The following is a 25,451-nucleotide window of genomic DNA, read 5'->3' on the forward strand; positions in this document are numbered from 1 at the left end:
GGACTAGAGTATCTCCAAGGTCCCTTCCAACAGTGTTATTTTAAGAAACAAGACTCAATCTTTTTAGTTCAGCCACGGATACACTGACATGCTAAACTTTTCTGTGTGTTTCAAGCAGCAGCCTCTATGTCCGCATTGGGTAGCATATCACCTCAAGTTAATACCACTTTTAGGTTTAGACAGCTACTTAAACCACTTTTCGTAGAAAAGGAAATGCCATAAACAAAAATCAGGGGGTAAAAATACTTGAGCTGTTCTCAAGGCATTTTTATGAACTGCCAATGAAGAGTAAGGGGCTACAAGCATCAAGATCTAGCTCTCCAGAAGTAAGATTTTTCTTACTTTTATTACCTGTAAGTCAAAGTGTTGGAAGCCAGTCTCTCTGCTGATGCTGCCCAGATGTGGGGCCTACAAAAGAACTTACCCTTTTTTAAACTAGCTAAGCAAGGAAAGAGGCGCATCCCCTTCAGAGTTTGGCCAATTCGCTTCTCTTCTTCATGAGAAAGTGCACGAGTGCCCTTAAAGGAGGCCAACCACTTTAAGGCACAAAAACGGCACCTCTCCGATCTGAGCAGTAAGCAAACCTGAATGTCCTCGAGCAGACGTCCCAAAGCTGCGTTTGCATAAGCAGAGTGGGCTCAACCACCCCGTCACTGATCCGCAAAAGCAGAGAGGTTGGGCACTGCGGTCCTGCAGAGCATGGTATTGGCCACATGATCATGCTGAAGGAGGTGTTTGAAGAGAGGGAAGTGATCTGCCGGTGCCTGGAGGCTGTTGGGGCCTGGATGGGTGTCAACAGACTCAAACTCAACCCGGATAAGACGGAGTGGCTGTGGATTTTGCCTCCCAAGGACAATCCCATCTCTCCGTCCATTACCCTGGGGGGAGGAATCACTGACCCACTCAGAGAGAGTCCGCAACTTGGGCGTCCTCCTCGATCCACAGCTCACATTAGAGAAACATCTTTCAGCTGTGGCGAGGGGGGCGTTTGCCCAGGTCCACCTGGTGCACCAGTTGTGGCCCTATTTGGACCGGGACTCACTGCTCACAGTCACTCATGCCCTCATCACCTCGAGGCTCGACTACTGTAATGCTCTCTACATGGGGCTACGTTTGAAAAGTGTTCGGAAACTTCAGATCGTGCAGAATGCAGCTGTGAGAGAAGTCATGGGCTTTCCCAAATATGCCCATGTTACACCAACACTCCGCAGTCTGCATTGGTTGTCGATCAGTTTCCGGTCACAATTCAAAGTGTTGGTTATGACCTATAAAGCCCTTCATGGCATCGGACCAGAATACCTCCGGGACCGCCTTCTGCCGCACGAATCCCAGTGACTGGTTAGGTCCCACAGAGTTGGCCTTCTCCGGGTCCCGTCAACTAAACAATGCTGTTTGGCGGGACCCAGGGGAAGAGCCTTCTCTGTGGTGGCCCCGGCCCTCTGGAACCAACTCCCCCCTGATATCAGAGTTGCCCCCACCCTCCTTGCCTTTCGTAAGCTCCTTAAAACCCACCTCTGTTGCCAGGCATAGGGGAATTGAGATATTCCCTTCCCCCTAGGCTTATAAAAAATTTATGCATGGTATGTCTGTATGTATGATTGGTTTCTCAAATTGGGGTTTCTTTTTAAATTAACTTAAATATTAGATTTGTTTATATTGTTTTATTGCTGTTGTTAGCCGCCCCGAGTCTACGGAGAGGGGCGGCATACAAATTTGATAAATAAATAAATAAGTGCAGTGAAGTGAAAGTTCTATTTTTATAAAATATTTAGCCCTAAAATGCTGTTCCAATGAGAACAGACCCTGCCTGGAGTGCCCTGTAAAGCAGGCTAAGCTTTCCTTTCCAAGGCTCAGGAGGTGGCTACTATTCCCTCTCTTCTACAAAAACAGGCCCCTGCCCTGAGCAGGACATGGAGGAATGAGCCGACAATGGATTCCTCCTAGCCGCAGAATTCCCGGAAGAGAACCCAGCCCATGGCTCTACCTCTGATCTTCTCCTCTGGGCAAAGGCAGGCCATAGAAACAGGCCCTGCTGGTCTGAAAGAGGAAAGGGACGCCTCACGGGCAGGAAATCGCTTTTATTTGCGGTGCCTTCATTCGAACCGTTTGCTCCAAGTTGGAAAAGAGTCCGAGCTGCAAGTGGGGCTCAGCCCTGGCAGAATCCCAGCGGGAGGTTGCGGCTTCCAACAGCAGGGCTGTCCGAGCTCTTCCTGAGGGTCCGTCCTTTCATTGGGGGGGCAGAGCAGCTGCTTTGGGCCCTCAGGGCTCCTCCAGGAGGAAGGCTGCCTTCAGCAACGTTTCTGGGCAAGAGAAGGAGGGAAAGGCTCCTGGGGGTCCCTGCGGCCTCCAGCAGCGCCCCCCTCCCCGGCCAGAACCAGGCTGGGAAGGTTGGGCTGCGCCTGCAGGGAGCCAGAAGCCTCCCGGGGGCCCCGCCCTCCCACGGAGGCCTCCAACCAAGGCCTGCTGCTGCCCTCCCGCAAGGGCCCGGCAGGGGAGGCTTCCGTCCGCCGGTTACCTTCCACGCGGCCTCCTGGCTGCCGGTGCTGCTGCATGATCCGCTCCCAGGCCCGGGGAGCCGCCTGCAGCCCCGCCGCGTCCCGGTAGCTCAGCGAGAGCAGCAGCAGCTGCGCCTCCACGTACCTCGGCCGGGGCAGTTAAGGAGCTTCAGCCGCCGCCCGCCCCGCTTCCCGCCCCGCCCGCTTCCCCGCAGGCCAAGGATACACGGCGTGGTAGAGCGCCTCGGCGTCCAGCAGCCCGGCCACCATGTGGGCCCAGGCCGGGAAGGGCCTCCCGAGCGCCAGCAGCGGCACCAGGCGCGCCCCGACGGCATCCCGAGCCTCCCGCAGCGCCGGCCTGCCCAAACAACAGGAGAGAAGCGGAGGGAGGGAGGCAGGCGGGCGGCTCGGCTGAGCCCAACAGGGAGGGCCGGGGTGGGGTGGGGTGGGAGGCGGCCCTCCTTACAGCTTCTCCCGACGCAGCTCCGCCAGCAGGGCCTCCATGGCCGCCCGCTGCTTCACCCGCAGCCGCTCCGGGAGGCCCGCGAAAGCCTGCAGCGGCGTCTCAGCGAAGGACACCCGCCGCGCCGCCTCCGCCTGGCGAGCCACGTTACCCAGCGCCTGCAGCAGCGGCAGGCAGGCGGCCAGCGTCTCTCGCCAGCCGCGGTGCCGCTCACGGAGGCCTCGCAGCCCCTCACGGAGGCCGCCCCGCAGCGCCGCCTCAGCCGCCGCCATCTTCCTCGGCCTGGCCCCGCCCCGCCGCCATTGGCCCACCTTCCAGTGGCTGCCCGAAAGGCCTCGGAGCGCCCGCTGGCCCGAAGGCAACTCCCGCTTCAGCCTCGGCGGTGGGTTTCCGGGGCTGGCTTCCCCGCTGCGACCGGCGGCTAAAGGCAGGTGAGGCCGCAAGTCTGCGCCTCCCTCCCGTGGGAACCCGCTGCCTTGTTGCATCTTCTGCTGTCCATGTGCCGCCTCTGTTCCCTGGGGTCCCATTTGCTGGGGGTCCAGGGAGGGTCTCGCCTTCTCCTCCTGCCCGAGATCCCAAATGGACAATGCGGGACACAGAAGGCTGGACTCGGTGGGCTTTGGCCCGATTCGTTCTTAGGTTCTCATGGGCTCTTACCGCTTCATGAGTGTTGGCACCCGGAAAGTGCGTTTTGTGAAGCACACAAGCAATGTGACCAATGAAGAAAATCTCCAAATCCACAAAGAGGATCATGTTTATGTACACGTGTTTGTTTCATTGATTTTAATGTTAGAAACATAGAAGATTGACAGGCAGAAAAAGACCTCCTGGTCCATCTAGTCTGCCCTTAGTGTTTTTCCTGTATTTTATCTTAGGATGGATATATGTTTATCCATCCCAGGCATGTTGAAATTCAGTGACTGTGGATTTACCGACCATGTCTGCTGGAAGTTGTTTAGAAAAATCAATAAATGCAACTCTGTCATTGTTTGAGAAATGCAGCAAGGGATTTTAGAATTACATCAAGAGCAGATGCAACTTTGTTTTGCTATAGTCAACCTGCTCACCAAGACAGGTGGATTTTACAAATTGGTTGGATATCAAGCTTGTAAAGTTACTTTTCAAGATCTTAACAAAACAATTGGAGATCAACCTTTAGGCCTTGGTCATGCTATTCAAAATAATAGTTCACCAAGAAAACCTTTGGTCTATTTTTATTGATTGGCTTTCTGATTGGCCTTATTTTTCTCAAATTATTATGTATCTTATATCTATTTTAGCTATATTGATAATAAGCTGTTGTTTTATTCAATGTATTTCTGCTTATAGAACCAGCTATGCAATACCAACTCAGCTCCTTTACTGTTTCCACGCAACCTGGTAGCTGTGATTGCAAAGCGACTTTTAACATTTTAAAATTAAAAAAATAGGATTTTCCTAATGGGTTTGCTTGCATTATTTGCTTTTACGCTGATTCCTATGGGAAACACTGTTTCATCTTACGAACTTTTCTACTTACGAACATCGTCAGGGAACAAATTAAGTTCGTAAGATGAGGTACCACTGTACTTTTTTAAAAAAGTGGACTGCACCGAGATGAACGGAACGAGAATGAAACTTAAAGATAGAGAAGAATAACCAATGGGAGACCGTGAGCTCTACTCCTACGTTAGGCGCAAAGCCTGCTGGGTGTTTTTCAGCCAGCCACTGTCTCTCAGCCCTAGAAAGAGGGAAGCAGTGGCAAACCACTTCAAAAAAACGTTATCTAAAAACTGCAAGGGCTTCTTCAGAGAGTTGCCATGACTCAAGATGGACTGGAAGATATAGTACATCACTGCTTTTTTTGCAAGATGCTGTACCCCAAAACAGAGTTTGGACTCTGGAGGAAATTTCCCTTCTTCTTCAAGCCAGATCTGTATGTCAACTTTATTTGCTGCCCATCAGCTGCCCCTCAGAGGGGGACTCTAGGCAGCTTACAATATTAAATTCTATTTTACACTAAGTTTTTTACTTATATGTTATTGCTAGTTAAGAGCCCCAAAACTACAAACTGCCTGGCTTCTTTCCTTCCAAGAGAATATTGTCTGATCTGGATGTAGAAGTAAATAGGTAGCAAAGTTTGCTGATGACACTAAATTGTTGCGGGCAGTGAAAAGTGAAACTGATTGTTGGGAGCTCCAGAAGGATCTCTCGAAATTGAGTGAGTGGGCAACAAAGTGGCAAATGCATTTTAACCTAAACAAGTGCAAAGTTATGCACATTGGGGCAAAGAACCCCAATTATACCTATTGTTCTGGTTTCTGGTAGAATTTTAGCTATTACAAATAACTTTAACTAAACGCAGTATTTCATAAACAAAGAAACTCCATCTTTATTCTCTTCCTTCCCTATTCAAAATACACTTCATACTAGCACATTTCTTGTTCTCTCATTATCTCTTCTAATTACATTCCTTTTGCATTCCTCCCAGCCTCCTCTGTTCACCAAGATTTATGTACTCACAGCATGATTCAAAAACAGCAGAAATGACTAGGAAATAAAACAGAATGAGTTTGCTTGCTTTGAAGCTGAACGGGAACAGCTTCCATTTTTGTTCCAAAACATTGAAACTCCACCCTTCTTCCCCACTGACTACCAAATACATCACTCCAGTATTTAACCAATTCCTCCCCTTAATATCTTCTTCCGAACACTTGTTCCTTATGTTTTTGGACCCTTCTGCCTTTAGGATCGACCCAGCGAACGTCTGATTCTTCCTCGCTAGATTCTGGACTCATAGCAACATCCTGTGGCTGGCCCCCCACCTGTTCTACTACCTGTAACCCCGGGCCCACCACTAATTCATAAACACTATCTGTATCAGAGTCCTCAAGTTCTTCATCATCCTCCAACTGACCAGGAGTATTACAACAACTACCAACTGATGGGGACAAAACTTTCCAAGACAACCCAAGAAAGGGATCTTGGGGGTTTGGTGGACAGCTCAATGAAGATGTCAACCCAGTGCTCAGCAGCAGTAAAAAAAGCAAATTCCATGTTTGGCATGATTAGGAAGGGAATCGAAAATAGGTCAGCAAGCGTTGTATTGCCTCTGTACAAACCGATGGTACAAATCGACACCACACTTGGAATAGTGTACAGTTCTGGACACCGCACCTCAAGAAGAATATAATGGAACTGGAAAAGGTACAAAAAAGAGCAATAAGAATGATAAAGGAAATGGAGCCCCTCCCTTATGATACCAGGTTATAACGCCTTGGTCTCTTCAGCTTTGAAAGACGGGGTTTAAAGGGTGACTTGATTGAAGTGTATAAAATCATGAATGGGAGAGAAAAGGTGCATAGAGGAAAATTAGAAAATTAGAAAAATTATACTAGGACCAGGGGCCCCTCCCTAAAGCTCATAGGTAAGAGAGGACAAATCAAGGGAAATATTTCTTCACCTAGAGGGTCGTTGGTTTATGGAATTCACTTCCAGGAGAGGTCGTGACAGCTGTCAGCCTGGATAGCTTCAAGGCAGGACTATACAGATTCATGGATGCCAAGTGTAACATAGGTGGTTATTGAAACGGATGTCCATGTGCTGCCTCTATGTTGGTTGAGGCAGGCAGGATTCCCTTGAGTAGTACTTGTTGGGGGTCAAGGGAAAGAGAGGGTCTTGCCTTCTCTTTCTGCTCAAGAGCCCCATGGACAATTGGTGGGCCACTGTGTGGCACAGAATGCTGGACTCGAGGGGCTTTGGCCTGATTCAGCAGGGCTCTTCTTATGTTCTTATGTCTGTATGTTATATTCTGGTATTAGGAATGCCCCTGTCAACTGTGCTTATTATTTCAATAAAATAAAATCAGCACGTCTTCTACTTCGGGCAGCAGCTCAGCCAAAGAAAGAGGGACAAAGAATGGCTGTTAATGCAAGCTGTACTTAAGACTTCAGGAACAGCTGCCTTCACTTCCATTTTAGATGTTATTTTCAGAGCATATGGAATAGTGTACAATTGCATCTATCTATAATGAACAATCATGGGGGATAAAGACATGCAAAGGCCCATTGTCCAGTTAAGGTAAATTTATTCTCTCTGCAATAATTGATATGAGGTCTGAGAAAACTCTTTTCATTCAGCAGCTTATTTTTTTCTCTAACAAGCCATTCAAGGTTAAGTCAATCCCAACTTTAAAGTCTTTTTGAATACACTCTTATCTTGACAGAAAATCTGCCACTGACTCATCTCCCCGGCATCCACCCAATCTGTTTTTCTGATTTTCCAAACTACCTTACTACCTTGGGATTTTTGGTGGTCTGCTGTCCACCAAATTATGCAATAATTGGGTTCAACCTTAAATAGACCCTGTTTTTATAGAATATAAATTGCCTACAGTTTTCATTTAGTGACATTGGTCCTACTGTTAGAATATGAGAAGGGTCAACAGAAATAGCCAGACCCATTTATTTAGTCATACAGTATATTCAATCCTCTGCATTCAATATTCCCACATTATTCAATTTGTTCAACTGAACTATTCATATCCAAATGATCAAATGATCCCTTGCAGGATCTGTTTTCTGTTCCCATCATCTTGTTTCTTTAGACAGAGTGGGAAAAGTTATTTAGTCCCTGTGGCAAACCAGATGCAGAAATGCTTCAGGCAATCAGAAATAGCTGCACTTTTAAGTCTTAAAGGAAATTCAGTCTTTTGGCCACATTCCTCAAAGTCACAAATTGTACAATTTCTGAAGCTACAACAGCATTAAGGATGTCACCTAAAGGAGTGTCTTTGAAATCATAATAAACATTTGGTTTCTTGGCTGGGAAAAACCTGACAGCACTTGAGTGCCCACAAGGTCCAGTATTTCAGTCTCCAGACACCTCAGCTCTCAATCCATACTTGGATGCCAGGACTTCAACGGTTTGAGTAAGTGCACTGGGGGAAAAAATGAAGAGATAATTACAAAATAAAGCCAGGGAAGGAGAGGGGTTCCTGCTGTAATATTCTGGAATGCAATGTCCACAAGGCATGTGCAGAAATGAGAAGCCTGCCTAAGTGCATCTATTTTGCATCATCAACTCTTTTGGACAACAATAATGTTCCTCCTTCATAAGAAGTGTAATACACACAAGGTACTTAACAACCCTAAAATAATGTGCTGCCTACCATCCTGGTCGAATAACCCTGTATTTTCCAGAGATGGAGAGGTCAACCACAGTTGAGCCTAGCCGACACTTAGGACTAAGGGCATCCCCAGTTGGGCCCCCATCGATGACCAATGAAAGATGAGGCCAAAGTTCCTGGAATTCCTGAAGAAAAGATACATAAGAAATTAACTCCTAGAACCTAGTTAATACACTTCACAGGAAATATTGTGGGGTGGGGTGGGAGGAACAGCTAGAAGCATGGGAAAGGCAGGTAGGAGTCTGGTCTAAGCAAAAGGTTGAAACAGTGCCTGCCCAATCCAAAAACAGAGAATGTCTCTAAACATCCCCATTTATTGAGATGTGCAACGGATGGGCACTTCTCTTGAATAGTTCCTCCTGGCCCCAAGCAAGTGAAGAAAAACATGGCACTTTTGGAAGTCCTTTGGGACTTGAATGTTGTAGAGCTCCCAATACCAAGAATACTGTATTAATTATTGCTATGTACTGTGATTATTACATTGGCAGCAGCTCTTGTTTGCATTAAATAACCAAGAAGGTACAAAGTTAGGTTCGAAGTCCAGAACCACAAGATACAAGGCTGCCGAGTTCCAGACGACAAAAGGCAAACTTCTCACAAGCAAGCACTGTTCTGTCCCAGGGCTGCGGGCCTTAAGGCCCAGGAGGTGTTCCAAGCAAGCGGCAGGGCCAGAGGCCTTCTTACCGTGACGCTGAGGCTGCTGGCCCTCTCGCTGACGTTGGCGCTGGTTAGAGCCAGAGGACCGTCACAGGCCCTGGCCAGATCCCGGACGAAGCGGTGGTTGGGGACACGGACGCCCACCAGCTGCAGGAGAGGAAGAGAGAGGCCCGCGGCTTAAACGGAGGCGCCCGGCCCACCCTGGGAAGTGGAGGGGGGACCGCCCAGTCCGCCCGCCGCTCACCGGCGTGAAGGGGTTCAGGTCGGCGTTGAGGGCGTCCGAGCGCGGCAGCACCACCGTCACGGGGCCCGGCAGGAGGTCACGGAGCAGCTCTTCGGGCACCGGGACGCGGCAGTACCTGTGGGCCAAGAAGAGCGTTCACAGCGGCTGGGCCGCCCCGCCCGGCGCTCCCCGCCCACCCCGCCCGCCCGCCGGCGCACCTGTACACTTGCTCGACGTCGCCCAGGCAGATGGCCAGCGGCTTCCCGGCGGAGCGGCCCTTCAGACTGTACAGGGCCTCGACGGCCGCGGAGTTCTGGGCCAAGCAGGCCACGCCGTAGACCGTGTCGGTGGGTACCGCTACCAGCCCCCCGTCGCGGAGCGCCGCCGCCGCAGCCCGCGCCGCCCGCGCCGCCTCACCGACCAAGCAGACGCGCCGCTCGGCGCCCGCGCAAGGAGGGAGCGTCCGCCCCCGCGCCACCGGCCCCGCCAGCACGGCCCAGCGCCCCAGGCCCGCCGGCATCCGCGGCTTTTCCGGCGCCGCTCACGCACTTCCGGTGCGCCGCCAGCCCAGCGAGAGCCCCCCCCCCCCCCCCATGGCTCTGTCGGCCGAGAGCGCGTTGAAGAAGCGACCGAGGCGGAAGGGCCTCAGCGGGGGGTTCGCAAGGCCTCGACGTCCCCTCTCGGGGGGTCGTCCGTCCCCCCCCCACGCTCGCTTCGAGGGCCGCAGCTGCCTTCAGGACGGGCGCCGGGGAGGCCGCGTGGCCGGATTCCTTTTGGGGAAAGCCGCCCTCGGGAGAAGGAAGCGGAGCAGAGTGAGGGGAAACTAGACCCAGGAAACCCAACTGGGCAGGAGAGGAGAAGGGAGGCGGGCGTGCAGATGGCGGCCAGGTGATGGTGGGAGTGCCGGAGCAGCCACAATCTTGGCTACCACCATAATTGCAATGGTCAGCAAAAGAAAGCTTGTAAGCCAAGGATTACCTATAGGCTTCCTATGTTCATCGGTAGGCGAAAGTGCAGGGTTCTATTTGGGAGGTAAGGTGGCAATCACAGCAGGTGCTGGATTCCATGTTGTCTCTTTAAAGCTTTAAGGAACACAGACTCAAAATTCAGGACTGTGACAGACTTGAGCATGGGTCCTATGCAACAGGATGGTAAGAAAAGTGTTGCTTTTAGGCAGGAAAAATTAAATGCCACAGGTGTAGGTGATACCAGGCTCAACAGTAGTAACTGTGATGGGGAAGTAGGTGCCTTGTGGACCACCATTGTTATGAGCCAACAATGCGATGTAGCCACCAAAAAAGCCAGTGCAATCCTAGGTTGCATCAGTAGATACTATAAAGCTATAGTGAGGCTGCACTAGTGAAACCATGCTTGGAATAGAGTCCAATTCTGGTCACCATGATACAGAAAAGATGCTAAAGCCCTACAAAGTGTATAGTGAAGAGCAATAAAGATGATAAAAGGGCTTGAGGGTTTGCCTTTCGGGGTTGTGGATGCTGCATTGCTGGAGGTTTTCAAGAAAATAGACAGGGATGGTACAAGGTCTGCCTGTCTGCTGGACTAGAAGACCTCCAAGATTGCAGCTCCAACTCTATTCGACTGCTGCTTTTTATATTCTGCAGGACCTAAAGAAATTGGAGAAGAAAATATTATGAAAGAAAACAGTGGAAGCCTCCATATGAGAAATGAGTGCTTCAATTTCCCACATTATTTGACTCCAGCCTCCTACTGCACTTGGCTCTGGGATTCTGGTCCAGAGGGCCTCCGAAAGGCACACTGGGAAGGACCAGGTGAAAACCAACAGGAATATCTTGCTGTTCCCTGTTCCAGCAGAGGCAAAAGTTGTTCCAGCTTCGGTTGTTTTGTCCTCCAATGTCAATGCTCCCCCTCTTGACTGGAAGCCCACAGAATGGCTCGGCACGATTTCTGCCATCTCAGTGAATAGCATGGGAACTGACGTGCATCTTCTCCCCAGTAATTCATTTATTGAAGAAAGAAATCTTCCATAGGCACCACATTTAAATAAGCATTTAATATTTAATTGCTACTAATATTGCCTTCAATTTAAAAAAATATTTCTAATTCCTTGCAGATATTTCAAAGTACAATATTAATTTTATACAAACTGGAGCAGGTAGCAAACCCTATTTCACATTTTACATTCTTCAAAAATACAACTTTGTTTATTCTTCTGGTGTTTTGGAAAGCTCTTCCTTTGGAAGTACTGTACCTATAGTGAGCATCTTCACATCACTCAATGCACAGATATTTGATCCCAGGTTTCAAAGTTAAACTAAATGTGCTTAAATACAATATAGGTACTCCTGAGAGAAACAGGTTACTTCAAATTCTCCCCAATGTGTCCTCTGAGGTTATGGAATTTAGCCATTGCAATACTGAGGCAGGGTTCCCACAACATGCATAACCTGATCTTTCAATTCACCCAAGTCACAGACCACCTCATATCATGAATTAACACAATGGGCTGACCAATGACCAAACTAAGACTAACTAAACGGTGCATTGCGGTAATTAAGCCTTTCATAAATCGGCTAAACCTTTCATGAAACTCAGCCAGAATCTGATCATGAAGATTTAGATCACAGTCCAAAAGTGAAGGGGACCCAGGAAGGCACTTTCAAAAATTATTTAAGAACCTTTGCGGTCACCAGGCTCCTTACTCAGGGAAGCAATCAATAGTTATTTGTTGGGCAAGTGCCTACTGGGAAAAAAAGGAAACCACTTCTCTTCAACTAAAGGGTTTTCTCTCCCTCCATGTTTCTGCCCAATAGGAAAAGGTGCATCTGAAACGTTCATGGTTTGAACAATGGGAAATTACCCATTTGGACTAATCCAAAATCGGAAGAGAGGCTTAGGCTCTTTTCTGGCATTCAGTAGAATTCCACATTTAGCTCCACTCCTAAATCCTGACTGTGGCTAGACAGAATGGTACTTTGCTTTTTGCCCACATAATCCAAGCCAGTATCTTAGTATTTGGAAAGAAATAACACTGTAAAACAAAAGAAAAAAACTTCAAAAACATGTTTTGAAATAAGAACAACAATAATTCTTCCCTGGACTTTACTGGTGAAGACTGTATGTGGGAAGAAAAACTGAAATACCCAAATGATAAGGAAAATATAATGCATTTACTTGAAAGTGTCCACTGCATAGAAACTGGGTTTGGCCAGCGTGCACACTATTGAAAACACAGTGTGGATAACATACCATTTTCACCCATTTTCACAAACACCTATACCCACAGACACACCATACATAAATATATCCAGTTTCCTTGGCATTTTTCACTGCAGAACAGACTTCAAAGCTCAAAAACAATAAACAATGCAGAAATTGAAAACCAGCGCTCACTAGCAGGAAGTATTGGCTAACAACAGAAGATGCTATTTTGAACTTGAAGCAAATGTAAAGGATACGATAGAAGCATTGGCATCCTAGGCCAGCAGATGCTCCAAACAAGATTTCCTGTCCTTTAATAGATAAGAATTCACCCATGTTGCTGCCATCTCTTCCAAGATCAACCTCTCTCTCTCTTGTGGGTACCTTGAAATTTTAGAACGTCTGGTGTCTCGGAAATAAGGCAGGTGGGTGGCAGCCAAGCACTCAGGAGGGGGAGGGGGAGCCGTCCAAACAGCAAAGGGCAGTCTGTGTCCTCCCTCCCCCGCCCCCCTGGTCCCTCCCGCTTCCCCTGTGAGGAGCAGGACAGAGCTGGGAAGGTCTCCAAGCAGAGACCAAAGCGGAAATATTCTGATCTGACCCACTCCGCTCAGCTCCGGCTGCTAACAGAGGTTTTGCATAGACGGGGCATTTGCTTAGAGACACATAAGTCAGAAAAGGGCCGAGGGGTGGTTTGGTGCCCCCTCCGTCGCTCCCACATAAACACACTTGTGCGCATTCACGCACATATACATACATATAACCACACTCACAGAGTGCATGTGGACACTTCTAGCTACATGTATTGCACTGAAGTTAAGTACTTTTTTTTGCACATCACATACTTCACTCAGAAAAAAAAGGGGGGGAATACCCAAGGACTGTGAAGAGTTATTTACAAATGACATTGCAGCCATCAGCTGAACGAGAACTAAAGTGCATTTTAGAGGCCAGCAAGTGTTAACTAGATCAGCCCCAGTGAACTCTATTCCTTCCCTAAACTTAAATAACAGAAGCAACTGCCACAAAACACTGGACTCCAGAGCAGGTTTTCCTAAAACGTAGTCATTTCCGTGTTCATGGATACGATTTCAGAATTCTCCAGCCTGTATCATCGCTGCTGAGAGGTCCATAGCCCAAAAACTGACTACTTGCCCTGCTCTAATAACCTGCTCTCACCTTCAATACACAGCTGAGATGAAGTCCACTGGGACTCATTATTCCGTGGATACAATTGGTACAATTAAATTACTCAACCCTCAGCCCAGAAGCAAATCCACAGGATCAGCTGGCCCCCAAAGCCACTGGAGGAGGGGGGGGGGGTCTTCCCAAAAGGCAATATCAAGCAAAGGGAACAAACGCCATTAGATCATAGTAGAGTAGACACCTTAACTACACCAGCCAGGAGTTCTCGCCTGGGTTTAACTTAGGAGGGAGCAGAGCACCAGAAATGCCCACCCCAGTGGCAAGGAGCCTGCTTCGTCCACCTCTCGGTTTGAGAAAAGCTCTTGGAGGGGCATTCTGAGCAAGGAGCAATTGTCCTGGGGACAAAAGAGGATTACTAGCAAATCCAAAGACAGTGGATGTGACAAAATAAAAACATGTACAAAACTTTAAAAACGAGGCTTCCCAAAACCTTCCAGGCATTCTACGCTGGGAGTTTACCCTGAGTAAGTTAAGAGAGAAAAGGCTCACTGCACCCCGCTCGCCTGCTGAAGAACGGACCAAGCTCCTCAGGCTCCACTGGACCCACACCCATGGCCCCTAAAGCCGGCCAATCTAAGGGGAACATTTTCCGGCCAGAGATGCTCCACGCGGAGAGAGTCATTCTGATAAAGCTGAACAGTGCAAATCCTTTTAGCCCCTGAATTCATGTAAACACCCAGGCCGAGAAGGGCAGAAGGAGCAGACGGAAGAACCAGCGGCCCTTGGACTCGTGCAAAGTCTGGCCGTGGTGGGGCGCAGGCCCCTCGGCTTCTGCTGATGCTAGGAGAGGTGCCCCCCGCCCACTCTTTCTCCACCCTGAGTCCCCCCCAGGGCCAGAGAGCCTCCCTTCCACCCTCCCAGAAGCCAGGGGCAGCCCGCCTGCCCCCCCCCCGCCTTCCAAAGTGACCAATTCCTGCGCTCACGGTGCTGTGAGCCAAAGTGACAAGCGCCTCCCCGTGGGAGAAAGGGGTCCTGGGACACGCTTGGGGGCAGCTGGCCCTCCGTCTCTGCTGCGGCTGCTGCTTCCCTAAGGGAAGGGGCTGCCCAAGGCAAGTCCCTCTTCCCCTGGCAGGAGGGGCGCAAGGGGGGAGGCCGTCTCCAGGCCCTGCAGGGAAAGGAAGTGGGAGGCATCGGCGGCACTGAGTTGGGGCTGGGGGCCCAGGAGGGGGCTCTGTGGGCCAGCAGGCGGCAAGGCCGATGCACAGCCGGCAGCTGCGGTGGAGGAGCCGGCCCCCGCCCTGGGGAGGCCCTGGGGAGGTCCTGGGGCCGGGGGCTCCCCCGAGGCCTTGGAGAGGGGGAGGGAGGCACAGCCCCTGCCGCCTGCTTTGTCCTTGCGGGCGTCCCGGCAGGCGCACTGGCACTGACACACCTCCTCCTGCTTGATGATGATCACGGGCACGCTCAGGCCGATCTGCTGCACCGGGCTCCCTGGACAGAGAGAGGGAGGGAGGGAGGGGGCGGTCACTCCACGGAGAGGCCCCTCCCTCAGCTAGCAGCCGAACCTTCTTCCTCCAGGGAGCCGTGGCCAGGCGCCTCCTCCTCTTCCGGAAGCAGAAACGACATGGCCCAGCATCCACTTCACACCCATGGGAATAAATGTCCTCTTTCTGCCCAGAGCTTTGCTGCCCTCCTGAGCAAAGCCCCTTATGCGCCCCCCCTCTGAATGTATGGTGCCCCCCCATTTTGCATTAATAAGGAGGAAATCTGTCAGTCAGGAAGGGGGTGCAGAGAGCCCTCCTCCCCCCAGCCCCTCCCCCTGCAGGTTTCCCTTGGCTGGGAGTGTGTGTGTGTGTGTGTGTGTGTGTGTAAGGATCAGGCCATGTGGTCAGCCACCTGGAGTCCTCGGAGGGGAAGGGGAAGCAGATAAGTCCAGTTAAACAAGCAAAACAAAGGGGCCTTACCTGCACCGCCAGCCACAGGGAGGGCAGTTGTGAAGAAGACCTTCTCTACGACAGGTGGCTGTGGCTGGGGGGGGGGAGAGAGAAGGGGGGGCCCTGGGTGAAGCCTGTGAGGAGAGGCTGCAGCTCCCCACAGCTCTGACCGCCCCCCCCCCCACACACAGGGTCTGGTCGAGGTCACTGCAGGACGCCCTGAGATCTTGTAACACAGCTGTGACCACACACACACACACACACACACACACACAGAGACGCGCTCAAGCCCCTGGGACTTACCATCTGTTCCTGGTTCTGCAGCGTCCCAGTGGCACCGTTTAAAATCCACTGGAGGTTTTGTTCTCCCACGATGATGCTGGACTGAAAGACGGCTGGGTTCTGGGAGGGGCCGATGGTAGCCCTGGGGTTGCTAGGCAGCGTAGGGCCCCCAGCCTGGGCTCTGCCGGGCAGGGCCTCCGGGCCCCCTGCAGCTGGGGCTGGTCCAGAGGGGGCCTCTGAGGCGCCAGGGAGCCCGTCCCCCGTGGGCTGTGCCGGGCTCCGGAGGGGGTGCAGGAAGCCCTGGGCGCTGGCTGCCAAAAGTGAGCGGTCAGGAGGAGGCACTTCGGGAGGCTGCAGGAGGCTGGCGCCCGTGGGGGCAGGAGGCCGTGCGTGGAGGGAAGGCTCAGAGAGGCCAAGCTGCAGAACGAGCGGCAGAGACAGGGGCATCGTCTCTCCTGGTGCTGGCTGGGCATCGCCACCAAAATCTCCCATCAAGGCATCTGTCAAGCAAGCATAGGGACCGGTCGCCCGAGGCGTGTGGCCCTGAGGGAACCCAGGAGAGGCACAGCTGGAGGCTCTCACAGCTGGAGGCCTGGGAAAGGAGCCCCTCTGCTGAACTCTGCCCTGTGCCTGCACTGCCCGGGTCAGGCAGGGCCTCAGCCGGCTTGTGGCAAGGTCTTCCTTCCGAGCAGTCCAGCCCCAAGCACCCCCCTCCCTCAGAGCATTCAGGGCACAGCACCAGGGCTCCCTCCTCCTCCTCCTCTTCCAGCTCCTCTAGCGGCCTGCCCGGCCCGCTCTCCTTGAGCCTTGCTCAGGCCAGGCTGCCCAGTGGACCCGTACCTGTGTGCTGAGAGTCTTCCTGAGTGGGAGGAGGCTCCGGGCTCTGGAACATCGACTCGAAGATGCTTGCTGGTGAGATGGTACTCAGGTCTTGTCCGTGCGCCTGCACCAATGAAACAGTCGTAAGGCCTCTGGGCTCAGTGACCACCCGGTGCCCAAGCTCAGCTAAGGCAACAAAGAGCTGGAGGGATCCAAGAAGCCAGCTTGCTTTCTGAGGCACGATAAACAAGCATCGTGGACTGATGGCAAGAGGCTACTTACACACCAGACACGCTCTGGTGGGACATTATAGCCAAAGGCAAGAGGTGCTTACTGGGTCTGAACTATTCCGCAGCTCTGAATCTGTGGACATAAGGCTTAAGTCGCTCAGGCAGAGTGAGTGGTTTGTGTCCTGCGGAGGAAGAAGAGAGGGAGCCTGAATTAGGCGAGTGACCCCTGCCCCATCCTGGCAAATCACATCCAGCACAACCGATGGTCCTGAAGGCCAAAATCCCCTAAACCCCAAATTACAGCCATAGTGAGTCCAACTCCGGGGTCACACTTTTCAATAGCCATCAGGCCTTCCTTTCAGAATATGCAGTGGTCGGCACTCGGCAAAGATTCTTCTGGTTTTTGTAAAACACAAGGGGCTGCTCCATTGAGAGTTTGCAGCAGAAGAGAACTACAGAACATGGCACAAGTGATGGACCTGCCATGGGGTCAACTCCAAGGAAGGAGCCAGCAACTTCAGAGAGGGCAAAATCAAAAGAAAAGGACAGAGAGAGAGAGAGAGAGAGAGAGAAGATTGGCCAGTTAAGGCAGGAGGGATTTGACTTCCTTATTTTTACCAGCATAATTTTGTGATTATTCACAAATAAAATGATTATTTACTTATAACTTGTATGCCACCCAATTCTCAAATGATGGAACAGCTCTCAACAATCAAAGACGTTAAAGTGTTTATTTGAACTTGGAAAGGCCTTGGGGGGCCACGTGAACAGAGGTTGCCTGGGGAAGAGCCCCCCAACAAGAGCAGGCACAGAGAGCAGAGCCCGAGGCTCCAAGGGAACCAAGTGGGAGAACTGTACTGCAAGGTCCGGTCGATGTAGCTTTACAGCAAAATAGAATTGGCTCATCCGTTATGTTTCCCTGGTAAAGCTGATACTATCCAATAGCAATGAAACTACAATAAAATTAATGAAAAAATAAGGACGGTACCTGGCTCATCTTTGTAATGGGTTGTGGTATCCCAGGGTCACACGATTGTGATCTGTTTGTTTTGCCGGTTTCTGGCAAAAATCCATTCAAAAGAATGACTTCACCCTTGTGATTGCAGTATTTGGTTAACAATGGTGGATTTGCTTAATAACTGTAGTGATTTATTTAATGACCACTGTAAAACCAGGTACATTCACCTGGGTGCCTTAACTTACAACCGTAGCCAGAATTTCCAGAAATCCAGTACCAAATGCAGTCTACAGAGGGTCCTACAGTACTGCTCAGATCTCATTATCCACCTGTTTTGGAGGCAGAGGACTGCTTGACCCTCCGACTTCCTTCTGAGATTTGAGCTGCAAAGATTGCGGAAGCTGGACTTCTAGGAAAGATGACCCCTGAAGAGCTAAATACTCACCTCGGAGACGTTGTTGTTGGAGAACAAAGTGTATGAGGATCCTTTTTCATGTCCTCTCATGTGGCTTTTGAGGCTATATTGCGTGCTAAAGGCCTTTTCACACCCATTGCTGGGACAAAAGAAAGGTCTCTCACCTACAGTGGGAGAAAGCAACAGACATATCGATCAAACCAAAGGTACAAGTCCATCAATCTCTGCATTCTAACAGATCCACAATTTTGAATACTTACAATAGACTTATTTCTACACTGTCTTCCCCACACTAAGACTTCCCCTGATAATAAGGCCAATCGGGCTCTTGAGTGCATGGCAATAAGGCCAAGCACTTATTTCAGGGTTCAAAAAAATGTAAGACAGGGTCTTGTTTTTGGGGAAACAGGGTAAAGTCACTGCAGTGGGTGAGGACCAAGGCCTTATTTATCTAAAGCAGGGATCCCCAAACTTTTTACACAGGGGGCCAGTTCACCGTCCCTCGGACTGTTGGAGGGCCGGACTATTAAAAAAACGTGTGAACAAATCCCTATGCACACTGCACATACATTATTTAAAGTAAAAAACAAAATGGGAACAAATACAATATTTAATATTTATTCTTCCTCTCTCTCTCCCTTTCTCTCTGTCCTTCTGTCTTTCTAGTTCTCTCTCTTTCTCTCTGTCCTCTCTCTCTCTTTCTTTCTCTCTCTTCTCTCTTTCTCACTCACTCTCTTTGTATCTCTCCCTCTTTCTCTCTCCCTCTCTCTGTCTCCTCCTTTCTATCTCTCCTCTTCCTTTCTCTCCCTCTCTATCTTTCCCTCTTTCTCTCCACCCTCTCTCTTTCTCTCTCCCTCTTTCTCTCTACCTTTCTTTCTCTTTCTCTCTCTCCCTTTCTCTGTCCCTCTTTCTTTCTCTCTGTCCCTCTCTTTCTTTTTCTCTGTCCCTTTCTTTTTCTCTGTCCCTCTCTTTCTTTCTCTCTGTCCCTATTTCTTTCTCTCTGTCCCTCTCTATCTTTCTCTCTGTCCCTCTTTCTTTCTCTTTGTCCCTCTCTTTCTTACTCTCTGTCCCTCTTTCTTTCTCTCTGTCTCTTTCTTTCTCTCTGTCCCTCTCTTTCTTTCTCTCTGTCCCTCTCTCTTTCTCTCTGTCCCTATTTCTTTCTCTCTGTCCCTCTCTATCTTTCTCTCTGTCCCTCTTTCTTTCTCTCTGTCCCTCTCTTTCTTACTCTCTGTCCCTCTTTCTTTCTCTCAGTCTCTTTCTTTCTCTCTGTCCTTCTCTTTCTTTCTCTCTGTCCCTATTTCTTTCTCTCTGTCCCTCTCTATCTTTCTCTCTGTCCCTCTTTCTTTCTCTCTGTCCCTCTCTTTCTTACTCTCTGTCCCTCTTTCTTTCTCTCTGTCTCTTTCTTTCTCTCTGTCCCTCTCTTTCTTTCTCTCTGTCCCTCTTTCTTTCTCTCTGTCCCTCTCTTTCTTTCTCTCTCTTATCTCTGTGTGGGGGGGAGGCGGCTGCTTGAAAACCCCTGACCTCCATCGCCTCCCCCCCCCCCCCACGGCACAAGGCGAGCACACCTCGCTGCTGACACAGGCGACGGGGACTGCCCTGTCCCCCTGTCTCCCCTGCGCAAAACTACGCAGCCCCAGATCGCTCGCTTCTCCAGCCAGCAAAGCCGACTACCCAGCTTTGCTGGCTGATGCAGGAAAGGAAAACGTCACATTTAAAAAGCACGCCACTTTCTGGGACTCCGGCGCCGTGGTGGCCTTCAAGCGCGGCCCTTCGCGGCGCCCCACCACCCGTTCCTGCAGGAAGAGATCGGGCACTTTACTGGGAGGTGGAGGCGGCGTGGGGCCGGACGCTGGGTGCCGGGGAGGGCGAAGGAGTGGGCGCGCCTCTCAGCTGCAGAGCCGAACGGGGGCAGATCAGATCAGCGGCGGAGTCTGGGGCCATGCGGGAGCGCTCATCCAGGCTTGCCGGTCCACGCGCGCCTGGATGAGCGGTCCCGCATGGCCCCAGACTCCGCCGCTGATCTGATCTGCCCCCGTTCGGCTCTGCAGCCGAGAGGCGCGCCCACTCCTTCGCCCTCCCCGGCACCCAGCGTCCGGCCCCACGCCGCCTCCACCTCCCGGTAAAGTGCCCGATCTCTTCCTGCAGGAACGGGTGGTGGGGCGCCGCGAAGGGCCGCGCTTGAAGGCCACCACGGCGCCGGAGTCCCAGAAAGTGGCGTGCTTTTTAAATGTGACGCTTTCCTTTCCTGCATCAGCCAGCAAAGCCGGGCAGTCGGCTTTGCTGGCTGGAGAAGCGAGCGATCTGGGGCTGCGTAGTTTTGCGCAGGGGGGACAGGGGGACAGGGCAGTCCCCGTCGCCTGTGTCAGCGGCGAGGTGTGCTCGCCTTGTGCCGTGGGGGGGAGGCGATGGAGGTCAGGGGTTTTCAAGCAGCCGCCTCCCCCCCCCCACACAAACTTAGCCATGGTGCACTTAGCTGTGACTTTCAGTGGACAGTTTTTCAATTGCCAATCGCCTTTTCATGAATTTCGCGTCCACTCACCACGGAGGAGGAGGGGAGGAGGAGGTGGAGAGGCAAGGGGGCGGGGAGGAAAGCGGGCCTGCAATTGGCCAATTTCTTTCTCGTCTTTAGGGAGAGGAACTGTTGCTGCTCTGCCATAGGGCAGCAACAGTTTCTCTCCCTAAAGGCGACAAAGGAAGGGGCCAATTGCAGGCCCGCTTTCCTCCCCGCCCCCTTGCCTCTCCACCTTCTCCTCGCTGAGCAGCCGACCGCGGTGAGTTGACAGGAGATTCGGGAGCTTATTTTATCGACCAGTAAAATCTCGTGAGCTGCCGCGGGCCGGTTAAAAGACCTCGTTGGGCCGCATCCGGCCCGCGGGCCGTAGTTTGGGGACCGCTGATCTAAAGCCTAATGGCCCCAAGCCGGGTGGTATAAATGAGTCTTAAGACTCTTGCGAAAGGCAAGGAGGGTGGGGGAGGTGCAAATCTCTGGGGGGAGCTGATTTCAGAGGACGGGCCCCCACAGAGAAGGCTCTTCCCCTAGGTCCCGGGCCCCCACAGAGAAGGCTCTTCCCCTAGGTCCCGGGCCCCACAGAGAAGGCTCTTCCCCTAGGTCCCGCCAAACAACATTGTCTTGTTAACGGGACTTGTTAAAGGCCGATTCTGTGGGACGTAACTGGTCACGGAGATTCATACGGCAGAAGGCAGTCCCGATGCCATGTAGGGCTTTATTGGTCATTACCAAAACTTTGAATTGTGTCTGGAAACCAACCGGCAACCAATGCAGTCTGCGGAGTGCTGTAGAAGTGCGAGTATGACTTGGAAGGCCCATGACCACTCACACAGTCTTCAGAGGTAGCCCCATGTAGAGAGCATTGCAGTGGTCGAACCTCGAGGTGATGAGGGCATGAGTGACTGTGAATAGAGACTCCCGGTCCAAATAGCCCCGCAACTGGTGCACCAGGGGAACCTGGGCAAACGTCCCCCTTGCCACAGCTGAAAGATGATGGTCCAAGTTCAGCTGTGGATTGAGGATGACGCCCAAGTTATGGACCCTCTCTGAGGGGGCCAAAAGCCCCCCCCCCCCCAGAGTAATGGACGTCAGATAGTGTCCTTGGGAGGCAAAGCCCACAGCCACTCCGTCTTATTGGGGTTCAGTCTGAGCCTGTTGACACCCACCCAGACCCTGACAGCCTACAGACCGTGTCCATTGCTTCACTGAGTGGACACGGTGTGGAGATGTATAGCTAAGGAGCTCACCTCCGGCCCTCGGATGATCTCACCCAGCGGTTTCCTGTAGATATTAAACAGCAGGGGGGGAGAGGACTGACCCGAGAAACCCCACAAGGGAGGGACCTAGGAGTCGACCTCTGACCCCCTGCCAGCACCCTCTGCGACCGACCAGAGAGGTAGGGGTGAACCACCGTAAAATGGTGCCTCCCACTCCCAGACCCTCCAGCCAGGGCAGAAGGATACCATGATCGATGGTACTGAAAGCCGCCGAGAGGTCAAGAAGCACCAGGATAGAGGATAAACCCCTGTCGCGGGCCCACCAGAGATCATCCACCAGCAGAATAAGCAGCCCGAGCAAGCAGAATTCCAATGAAGCAAATTTCAACACCCTCATATGTCAACTGGTCAGCCCTGTCAATGTTCACACCAACACCTTTACTTTCTTAAGTTCTGTAAAAGAATTCAGGGGTCAGTAGCCCTCCAGGTCTTACCAGTGTGGGTCCTGACATGTGTCTTCAGATGATGGCTAACAGCAAAGGCTTTCCCACAACCATCGTGGTCACACCTATGGGAGAAAGCAGGGAGCGTTCGGCATCACTGGGTTTGCTCCAGCCCCATTCAGGCAAGCTGGCCTTGCAAAGCTTTTGCACTTGCGGGAGTGACCGGTGGGTGGCCAAGTTGAGCAGAGAATAATAGACATCCATGAGCCCCGAGGTGGCGCAGCGGGTAGAGTGCAGTACTGCAGGCCACTAAAGCTGACTGCTAGATCTGCAGGTCAGCAGTTCAAATCTCATCACTGGCTCAAGGTGGACTCCAAGGTGGGTCAAATGAGGATTTGGGGGTGGGGGGGTGGCAACATGCTGGCTCTGTTCAAAAGGGCTATTGCTAACATGTTGTAAGCCTCCCTGAGTCTAAGGAGAAGGCGGGACCAAAAAAACCCCAATCAAACAAATAAATAAATATATGATATGGCTGCAAAAAGAGCTATTTACTTTTTGGGTTCATCAAAATGAATGAAAAAGTAGAGGTGTCCCCATGAGTTTTATGCCAGAAGCCGTGCCTGGCTTTTGGAAGCACATGACATCAAGCCACAGCACAGAGTGAAGGGGGGAAAGGAATGTTCCAAAATTAGGAGAGGCCCACTCCCCCCCCCCTCAGGTCCCATCTTGAGTGCTGGAAGAGGTTTAGAAAAGGGTGGCGTGGATGAGACCCACACAGGCGTCTTTAGCTTTGAAGACTATGGGATGCAACAGAGTTGTATTCTCTATTGTTTCAGAGAATGGTTCCTGGATTAGGAAATGTAAGCTGCAGGAGGGCAGCGAAGAAGACCACTGAAACCAGCGACTCAAAAAGAGTAATTGACGGAGAGGCGGTGGGGGAATTCTGCCTTTCCTTCAGGAACTCCAGGGGCTTAGGTGGCTCTTCCACACGCACCACTTCCTCAGCTGAGAACACCCGAGACCCTCTGCAGGGTCTGTGCCCATTAGGGACCATTTCTTTTTCTTTTTTAAAGTTTATTTATTAATTATCTGGAAATAAAAAAAGGAATACCGTATTTTTGGTGTATAAGACGCATCTTTTCCCTCCCTAAATTAGGCTGATAATTGGGCTGCATCTTATACACTGACCCCCCCCCCCCCCCCGCTAACTAGCTGCTAAAGGTTTTCCCAGCTCTTGCACTGAAGGCTCCTTCCTTGCTTCTCTCGGTGAAGAATGTTTTCCAAGCCCTAAGTCTTTGCAGGGTTTGTTTCCATTGCTCTAACTCAAGTCAACTGAGGCCAAACACCCAAGAGCAGTTTGATGCCTCTGAGCTTCTGCAGAAAGGGCTGGTTCTGCATCAAACTGACCACCTCCACCTGCTTAGTGAAGAGAACTTAAACTACTTGCTTTTCGATGGGAACCGAGTCGAAGGTCGAGTGACACTGAACCAGTGAGGCTGTGCACTCTGCCAGGGAGCTTCACGCAGGGGAAACGTCGTTGGGGATTTACACCTTATAGGCCTCAGCGAATAAACTGCTTCTTCCCAGCAGACATGATGGAAAAGCCTTGCAAATGACACCTCACCTGAATGGCTTCTCTCCAGTGTGAGTCCGGATGTGTTTCCGCAGATCGCTGAGGGTCGTAAAGTACTTGCTGCAGCCTTCTGACTCGCAGTTGAAGGTTTTCCCCGTATGGAGGCCTCTGATGGGCTTTTAGCCTAAGGAAGAAGGGGGTCTCCATTTCTGATCCAAGGCATAGACACATAGAAGGTGGACGGCAGAAAGAGACCTCATGGTCCATCCAGTCTGCCCTTATACTGTTGCCTGCATTTTATCTTGGGATGGATATAGAAAACAGTATAGGGGGAGTGGGCATAGAGCAGAGCAAAACCTATTTCATTGGGACATTAGTCAGTTCAACCAGTATCACCCATTTCTCTCTCTCTCTCCAGGTGTAAGCAGTGATTTCTCCTGATGAATATGAGATTTCCGAAACCCACCCTCTTACCTGTACAGTGTGTTGAAGGCTTTTTCACAACCTTGGACATCGCACTCAAAGGGCTTCTCCTTGGTGTGCACCCGGACATGGATCTTCAGGCTGTAAGAGGTCAGGAAGGCCTTCCCCACACCCCTCCTGGTTGCACACAAAGGTGTACTCCCCACGGTGGGTCTTCTGATGGGTGCGCAGGTTGCCTGCAGTGCTGTAGGTACGAGGGCAGCCCTCAAATGTGCACTGGTAGCGCTTCACCTGTCAGAGAAAGAGCATGGTTCAAATCAATGTTGGCCCAATCCATTTCACAGAGCTATTGGAAGAGAAAAGACATGTTCGAGTTCAGGAGGCAGCAAAAGCAACACTGTTTGCGAGTTATGCAAAAATAGCTGCTAGCTTTGATTGGAATCAGAGTGGATCCTCCTTTGTCCATAGATATTCCCCCGACGCTGCCCTTTGCTTGGGGATTAAGGGCCACAGTGAGAACTTTTAGATTCAGAAGGGCAGGCAGAAAAATAGAGCTAGACATGAGCTCTATGCTAAAGCAGGCTCCCCAGTTGAAAGCCTTTTCTAACTGTCTCCAGTGAATGAAACTGACATTTTAACAGCATCCCTGATAACCTACAATATAAAAATAGCGACTATCATGAATCATCAAATATAAATTGCAAATATAAATTTCTCCTTCAGCTAGCAATACACTACAATACAAATAATTGCTGCATATATATGAAGGATAGATGTGGCTCAGATTTTTTTTTTCGGTATAAGATTTTTATTTTTCTCCATCATAAAGTAAAACAATATATAGTTATAAACACAACAACAATGCTCTTATCTCTCCTCGTCTAAAATTTTCTACTAATTTTATACAACATTATCAATTCTTAAAAATCTAAATAAAGATTCTCCCTCACCATCTTACTACAAAAGGTTACATTACATCAATGCAAAGAATAATAAAATTTATTTTATCTAAATTTTAATATTGTATCATATAGCTAAATAAAAATTCTCTCTGTATATGTGTGTATATATATATATATATATATATATATATATATATATATATATCTTTAATAAAAGAAAATATTCATAATATATCACCTACGTCGTAAAATAAAGTTCTATATGTTTAAAATCTAAACAATAAGTAAATTTTGTGTTATATCATTATATAATGCTACCACCATTTCTCATCTTTGCCATCTGGCTTGAAAAGTTTAAATCAAATTCTCATGTTTCAATTTTTTCAAAATTAACCAATTACTAATACTTACATCTCTTAGT

General features: G+C 50.4%; 3 protein-coding genes across 4 annotated transcripts; all 3 read right to left on the reverse strand.

Annotated features, from left to right (window-relative positions):
* Positions 1–2,063: 2,063 nt before the first annotated feature.
* LOC139156010 (AFG2-interacting ribosome maturation factor-like) lies at positions 2,064–3,650 on the reverse strand. Of its 2 annotated transcripts, XM_070731374.1 has the most exons (4): positions 2,962–3,549; positions 2,722–2,853; positions 2,516–2,640; positions 2,064–2,300 (listed from the first exon to the last, which is right to left on the reverse strand). In XM_070731374.1, the coding sequence occupies exons 1-4, from the start codon at positions 3,483–3,485 to the stop codon at positions 2,260–2,262; spliced, it is 822 nt and encodes a 273-aa protein (XP_070587475.1). In that variant the 5' UTR covers positions 3,486–3,549; the 3' UTR covers positions 2,064–2,259. The 2 variants fall into 2 exon arrangements, with proteins under 2 accessions (XP_070587475.1, XP_070587476.1); XM_070731375.1 differs by lacking the exon at positions 2,064–2,300 and having other exon boundaries at positions 2,522–2,639; positions 2,962–3,650.
* A 3,354-nt stretch (positions 3,651–7,004) lies between these two features.
* Positions 7,005–9,525, reverse strand: LOC139156009 (threonylcarbamoyl-AMP synthase-like). Its single transcript, XM_070731372.1, has 5 exons — positions 9,224–9,525; positions 9,027–9,141; positions 8,810–8,929; positions 8,108–8,250; positions 7,005–7,876 (listed from the first exon to the last, which is right to left on the reverse strand). The coding sequence occupies exons 1-5, from the start codon at positions 9,523–9,525 to the stop codon at positions 7,807–7,809; spliced, it is 750 nt and encodes a 249-aa protein (XP_070587473.1). The 3' UTR covers positions 7,005–7,806.
* A 1,497-nt stretch (positions 9,526–11,022) lies between these two features.
* LOC139156008 (metal regulatory transcription factor 1-like) lies at positions 11,023–24,419 on the reverse strand (the record flags this gene model as incomplete). Its single annotated transcript, XM_070731371.1, is given in 11 exon segments — positions 11,023–14,816; positions 15,290–15,353; positions 15,563–16,041; positions 16,382–16,484; positions 16,695–16,772; positions 17,994–18,127; positions 22,184–22,257; positions 23,757–23,869; positions 23,871–23,889; positions 24,180–24,295; positions 24,297–24,419. Coding segments are annotated over 11 exon segments (1,704 nt in total), but the record flags the coding sequence as incomplete, so codon positions are not given.
* Positions 24,420–25,451: the final 1,032 nt, after the last annotated feature.

Source organism: Erythrolamprus reginae, unplaced genomic scaffold (assembly GCF_031021105.1).
Source record: "Erythrolamprus reginae isolate rEryReg1 unplaced genomic scaffold, rEryReg1.hap1 scaffold_205, whole genome shotgun sequence".
NCBI lineage: Eukaryota > Metazoa > Chordata > Lepidosauria > Squamata > Dipsadidae > Erythrolamprus > Erythrolamprus reginae.

What these genes read in the sequence shown, in the direction of transcription:
- LOC139156010 (XM_070731374.1), bottom strand. Translation starts at nt 3,485, where the DNA reads ATGGGACCCCAGGGAACAGAGGCGGCACATGGACAGCAGAAGATGCAA. An exon ending in GAGCTGCGTCGGGAGAAGCT is followed by an intron (nt 2,854 to 2,961) that starts GTAAGGAGGGCC and finishes TTGTTTGGGCAG; the next exon opens with GCCGGCGCTGCGGGAGGCTC. An exon ending in GCCAGGAGGCCGCGTGGAAG is followed by an intron (nt 2,301 to 2,515) that starts GTAACCGGCGGA and finishes TCTCTTGCCCAG; the next exon opens with AAACGTTGCTGAAGGCAGCC.
- LOC139156009 (XM_070731372.1), bottom strand. Translation starts at nt 9,525, where the DNA reads ATGCCGGCGGGCCTGGGGCGCTGGGCCGTGCTGGCGGGGCCGGTGGCG. An exon ending in GACGTCGAGCAAGTGTACAG is followed by an intron (nt 9,142 to 9,223) that starts GTGCGCCGGCGG and finishes CTTGGCCCACAG; the next exon opens with GTACTGCCGCGTCCCGGTGC. An exon ending in AGGGTTATTCGACCAGGATG is followed by an intron (nt 7,877 to 8,107) that starts GTAGGCAGCACA and finishes TTTTTCCCCCAG; the next exon opens with TGCACTTACTCAAACCGTTG.